We start from the raw sequence: 6,406 nt of genomic DNA, 5'->3' as shown, positions 1-6,406 counted from the left end.
AAACTCCATTCATTCTTCAGAGACAGAAACACAAACTTCACTGAGGACTAGAGCAGCATTTGCACACAACTAATCCCATGAAGGTGTCTCTATTTACATCCTTTAACATCCCATTACAATTCCATCACACACAAATATTCTCTGCTCAGGGTAAGAACAGGGTAAGAGAAGCACAAACAGGCTCCTGCTGGCTGCAGCCTCAGCTGGCAGATTCAAAAGGCAAATAAATTTTCTGTGTCTACCCTGTACTGCCTAGAGCAGCCAGAAAAGAGAAGAAAAACTTTTTCTAGTATTAAGTGAAAAAGAAAGTATTTTAAGACTAAAAAAAAGCTGGCCTTCATATTGATTCAACAAGCTTTGGTCAGGAGATGAGCCTGGAATCCTGTCCTTTAGCTGTGTCCAGCTTCTTCAGTGAGTACTGACTTGGGCAAACACCACAGAAGAGACAAGACACAGCAGGGCCCAGGGCTACAGTGAGGGGCTGGAGCGTGGGCAGAGAAGGGCAACGGAGCTGCTGGGGAAGGGTCTAGAGCCCAAGTGTGGGGAGGAGCAGCTGAGGGAGCTGGGGGTGCTGAGCCTGGAGCAAAGGAGGCTCAGGGGAGACCTTCTGGCTCTGCACAGCTCCTGACAGGAGCCTGGAGCCAGGGCGGGGTCGGGCTCTGCTCCCAAGGAAGAAGCCACAGGACAAGAGGAAACAGCCTCAAGTTGCCCCAGGGGAGGTTTCAGTTGCCCCTGAGGAACAATTTCTTGCCCTGGAGGGCTGTGGAGGCCTGTGCCAGGCTGCCCAGGGCAGTGGCGGAGTCCCCACCCCTGGAGGGGATTCCAAGCCGTGGAGATGTGGGGTGAGGGACACGGGGCAGTGGGGACCTGGCAGTGCTGGGGGGTGGTTGGACTCCAGGATCTTAGAGATCTCTTCCAATCAAAACAATTCTATGCCTCTAATATTTAGACCCATAAGAACCCCAGTCCTCTCTATTTGTATTTCTTTCTAGTTCATGTATGGAAAGATGATCAAAGTAAAAATAAAAACAACAGGTTAATGCTGCAGAGAAAGATTCCTTCAAAGAAAAGATCTACTCGTGGAGATCCTCCTCACCACAGCCCTCACTGGAGGGAGACCCTCTGAGGGCACACGCAGTGCCCTGAGCTCCTTCACTGGACTCAGCTCCGAGGCAAATTGTTCACTGACCCCAATAACAGACCCATCTTTTTGCTTTCAGAGTGAGAGCAGCCGAGCCCAGCACATCCCTGCCAGGAGCTGCCCCAGCAGAGCCCTCCCCAGCACACTCACGCTGTCATCGTCCGCGTCGATGTTGAAGTTGATCTCTGCAATCCTGTCGAAGGGAGCACTGCAGAGGGAAGGGCAGGGGAGGTCAGAGGTGGCAGGAGGAGCACGGCACTGTCCCATCCAGCACAGGCCAGAGCACAGCCAGCCACAGAGACACCTTGGGGACCCTCCAGGCCTCCTCCCCACTCCCCGAGTGCTCTCTGTGTTCTGCACAGGGTCTGTCTCTCTGAGGTGAGGAGCACTCCAGGGATTCACACCAAGGTCTGCAAAGATCCCCAAGGGAACAGCCTTTGCTCTATCTGGTCAATGTGGTATTTGGAGGGTTTAGGGCAAGCCCAGCACTGGCTGGCTGTTATCTTGCACCTCTCATGGGACCTCTGGAGCTAGCTTCAGTTTTTTCACCAGGTCTCTCCAGCTGAACTAAATCTCAGAAAAAAACCCAACTCATAATTAGTGAAAAAGAGGAGGAGCTGCCCCCAGGCACTCTGCAGCTCCAGTCCTGCATTCACCCCAGAACTCCCCTGGGATCCTCAGCCTGAGACAAGACCCAGAGGTGGGATCATACCCTGCACAGTGGGCACACACCCAGGAACACCCAGTTGGCATTGCCCCTGCCCCTTCCAACACAATTCCAGTAGTTTCAGGGCACCCTGGTGCACCCACGGCTCTACAGCCCCGACGCATTACCAACCACTGCAAAACTCCCTGAATAACCCAATTTCTGATTTAGACCTAGAGTGCCTGTTGTAAGAACAGCAGAGGGTGCTACAGGCCAAAGAACTGCAACCCACCAGCACAGCCTGGCTCAATGCAGCAACTTTTCACCCTCTCTCTAGGTCTGGGCACTGCTATTTTCTGTGAAGACAACTCTTCAATCCATAAAAAACACTGTCATGCAAACCTCCAGGACACTGAAACGTTATTAATACTTCTTAAAGATTCGAATTCATGCCTGCAGCAGTTCTCAGCAGCCAGGAAGCAGGTGAGAGGGAACTGCACCCTCAGAACACTCAAGGCCAGAACAGTTCTGTGGTGCATTCTCCTTTTCTGATGCCAGCTCCCGAGGCAGTGAGCACATCCCAGCTGCAGGTGTTGTTCAGCTTCATGTTCATTTTCCACATGGACATTACCTACATCAATTACCTCCTCCCCTCCACCTACATGCTCAGAAGTTCAATATTAGCTGCTCTCTGATAAGAAGTTAAAAGTGTGTTTCTTCTGCTTGAAAAAATGTGCAGAACTGAGTAATCCATGTCCAGTTAAATTCCCATTCCAGCCTGGAATTTTTTGGCCTTATTAAAGTTCTCAACATCTATAATACTCAGAAAACAAGGCGAGGAGAGGTGGACTCCAAAACTTTTCTCTGCATTAGAAGATGGTTCCCAACTATTTAGCAAACACCTTAATATTAAGTTCTTAAGGCCCTGAGGATCTCATGACTCTCTACTTGGATTCATGCTTGAAAGCAGCTCTGAAGCAGCCAAACTATTTCCACATTGTTATTTCATTTAAGGTATTTCATGGAGCCCAGCAGTTGCTAAAACATGGTCTGAGCAGAACCAGCAAATGAATCCTCAGTAAATCAGAGCTGGAGCAGCCAAGGTGCCAGGGTGGTGTGACATACCCAGAGCTTCCTGGGCCAAAAGCACCTTGTTTCTGTCAGGACCCCAGGATCCTGCAGTTCTCCACAGAGCAGACCCAACATTTACTGGGACTATTACATCTGAACTGTGGCTCTTTAGCCTGGAGCAAAGGAGGCTCAGGGGAGACCTTCTGGCTCTGCACAGCTCCTGACAGGAGCCTGGAGCCAGGGGGGGGTCGGGCTCTGCTCCCCAGGGACAAGGGACAGGACAAGAGGAAAGGGCCTCAAGTTGCCCCAGGGGAGGTTTCAGTTGCCCCTGAGGAACAATTTCTTGCCCTGGAGGGCTGTGGAGGCCTGTGCCAGGCTGCCCAGGGCAGTGGTGGAGTCCCCACCCCTGGAGGGGTTTCCAAGCTGTGGAGATGTGGGGGGAGGGACACGGGGCAGTGGGGACCTGGCACTGCTGGGGGGTGGTTGGACGGGATGATCAGCCTGAACAATTCCAGGATTTGCTGCCCTGGGAGTGGTGGCAGGGACAGCAGGTACTGCCCCAGGCTCTCCCTGTGCCCCTGCATGCCAAGGAACTCCTCTGAGTGAGAGAAACATTGCCATGGGCTGAAAGTGAATGGGCAAAATCACCACGCAGGGAACACAGGGACTGGGAATCCTCCTGGAGCATTTTCCATCAATAAATGGGTACTAAATGGTTACCATTTCTGAGCCATTATGGACAAGAGGGGTAATTACAGACCCACTAATCTCCTTAGCTACAATTTTTAAGGTGAGAAGATGGGCTGCAGTTTTAATTAGATGACAGTAGTTCTCTATAAAAGCAGCACAAATTCCAAATGCTGAATTCAGCAAGTCGTGCAACAAATCCACCTTTATCTCCTCCTTTAAGCTGTTATTTGCTCCTGCCTTATCTGTGTTTCCTTTTTCATGAGAGAGAAAATGGCTGAATTTTTCCATGGACTTCATCAGAACACTATTCTTTCTACTCCTTATTTCAATAAGGACTTAAAGCCACTGGAGAATATCTGTTTAATTGCCTAGGGTTAGCTCTAATGCTTTGCTTTCTGTCCAATTAAACTTATTGCAGAGTGTGGCTGGATAATTATGGTGTGTTTTATGAAAAATGTTTCTCATCAGAATGAAGAAGCACTTTTCCCTGGTCCTACAACTGTCTTTGGAGATCAGGGTGGACTCCTAACAAAGGCAAAACAGGGCAGCTGTGTTCCAAGCCACCGAGCAGTGTCCATTTGGTTCAACCCAAAGCAGGGACACAGCGAGCTTCACTTCAAAACCTGAACCAGAAGAAGAAAGATTAGATGCAAAGAGGCTTAAATGCTATTTCTAAGCCTCTTGAAGTCTTAGAAACTTACTTGATATTATCATCCTGGTCTGCAAATTCCTCATCGTTAAAGCCAAACTGATCCACAAAGTTGGCTGTCATCTGCTGGATCTGGTACTCGGAGAAGGCCTGAGCAGTGCAACCCAAAAAGAGCCATCATTAACGTGTCCAAAAAGATTCCAATAAGCTGGCTGGAAACATGTTCTAGAAAAGCATTAGTACTGTGGAAAACTGACACACTTGGAGAAATCATCTTTTCCAAGCCCCTTGCTCAAAGCAGGATCAGACAGCTCCTGGAACAGACACTTCTCTGACCTGCTCTTGACTTCTTCCAAAGAGAGTTTTGAAATTTCCTAGGAAACCCTTTGTTGGCTTCACTGTGCTGTTAAAACATTGTCTTGGGCTTTCCCTGATGCAATTCAAAATGTTCCTCACTGCAGCTGGAGCCCACCACTGAACCACGATGGTGCCTGGCACCTCCTCTAACCCCTGCTCCTGGTAGGACGAGGCACATGTCTCCACATAATCTTGTCCTCTTATGACCAAATGGACCAAATCTTTTCAGCTTTTTCTCCTACATCATATTCTACACCTCTGATTGTCCCATTGCTGCTCTCTACCTCACCTCTTGTTAACAGAACTCACTTGTGAAGGTCACTGCCTCCAACTGGATGTTCACCAAGGAGAATGGGAAAATCACTCCACGTCTTGGAGACAACACTCCCCGTATCCTAGATTTGGATTCCCCCAGCTGTCTGGGTGCCCTTTCAGCTGGCACCCCAGGATAGCTGCCCAGATATCCTTTGGGGCACATTCTGGCCCACCCATCAGTGCCTCATTCTCTATGTATGACAAAGATTGCTTTCTTCTTTTTTTCCCCAGAGCCTCTCTCCTGTTTGGAGGCTAATTCTGCACACTGGTGGGCACCCCCTCCAGCTACAGCTGAGTCACTTAAACATCTCTCTCTGCAGCTTCACTTCATGGGGAGGGCACTGCAGGTGCTGTGAAGTACCCAGGCTCCTCTGAGCAGTTCTGCAGGCTCCCCACAAGATTTCTATTGATACTTGGCACAACAAAAGACAATTTTTTTTTCCAAATGCAATGCATTTTCCCTTTTTTAACGTGCTGTCAGTAACAGCTGAGGAAAAGAAAGGTATTTGTAATGTCAGAGTAGCCAGCTGGAATATTTGGACAAAAAAAATTAAACTATTTTCAGCTTATTTTTACCCTTAACCAGATCTCAGATTGTCTTTTTACTCCCCATGGGCACCTTCCTGCTAATTAGGTTGAAACTCGTGTGTCCTAATGCTCTTTATATTCTGAACATCACAAAAGGTTGGAAGAATTTGTCTAAATGCTTCATCCTGAAAAGCAGCTTCCAGATATTTGATAGAGCTTTAGCAGAGTCCCTCAGATTTTGAGGATCCTGAGATCTTTGCTAAATGCAAGTGAACCCTTAGTTACCTCCCTCTCTTCCCAAGCCAAGGATTTTTACTGCTTTTACTGCTCCAGCTTACTGCTCTTACTGCTGCATTTCAGTGTGGCTCTTCCTGGTTTTAACACAACCCTGCATAGCTCAGGAGGAAGCAGAACCCCCCTGTCAGCTCCAGTTCTGCTCAGGTAGGTGAACACAACCTTGCTGGCTGAGAAAACTCACTGCAGCTGGTCTAGAGCCTGCAGACCAGCCAGCCCCCTGGTGTGGAGAACCAGGAGAAGAGCAATGGGCAGCACCTCACAGAGGTGTGAGACATCATGTACCTGGGACCTGAGTGCAGTCTGAGCCAAATGTAACCCCAGCTGGAGGCTCCAGTTCTGCTCAGGTAGGTGAACACAACCTTGCTGGCTGAGAAAACTCACTGCAGCTGGTCTAGAGCCTGCAGACCAGCCAGCCCCCTGGTGTGGAGAACCAGGAGAAGAGCAATGGGCAGCACCTCACAGAGGTGTGAGACATCATGTACCTGGGACCTGAGTGCAGTCTGAGCCAAATGTAACCCCAGCTGGAGCCTGGACCATGTAAGTAACTGTGCAGGACAAGAGCCTGTCTCTGGGATACAACAGGGACTCTCTTGTCCTTGTTGACAGGACAAGAGGAAAGGGCCTCAAGTTGCCCCAGGGGAGGTTTCAGTTGCCCCTGAGGAACAATTTCTTGCCCTGGAGGGTTGCCCAGGGCTGTGCCAGGCTGCCCAGG

General features: G+C 49.5%; 1 protein-coding gene across 1 annotated transcript in view; it reads right to left on the bottom strand.

The window, feature by feature from the left end:
* Positions 1 to 1,291: 1,291 nt before the first annotated feature.
* Positions 1,292 to 6,406, bottom strand: part of PPP6R2 (protein phosphatase 6, regulatory subunit 2) — a gene marked incomplete at its 3' end in the record, with an annotated part of 36,136 nt that continues 31,021 nt past the window's right edge. The window contains exons 14-15 of the mRNA XM_008938306.1: positions 4,250 to 4,347; positions 1,292 to 1,349 (exon numbers count right to left, since the gene is read on the bottom strand). Of these exons, the coding sequence (XP_008936554.1) occupies positions 1,292 to 1,349; positions 4,250 to 4,347 (156 nt within the window). The remainder of the gene's footprint in view (positions 1,350 to 4,249; positions 4,348 to 6,406) is intronic.

Source organism: Merops nubicus, unplaced genomic scaffold (assembly GCF_000691845.1).
Source record: "Merops nubicus isolate BGI_N331 unplaced genomic scaffold, ASM69184v1 scaffold10284, whole genome shotgun sequence".
Taxonomy (NCBI): domain Eukaryota; kingdom Metazoa; phylum Chordata; class Aves; order Coraciiformes; family Meropidae; genus Merops; species Merops nubicus.
This window is presented reverse-complemented; position numbering and strand designations above follow the sequence as displayed.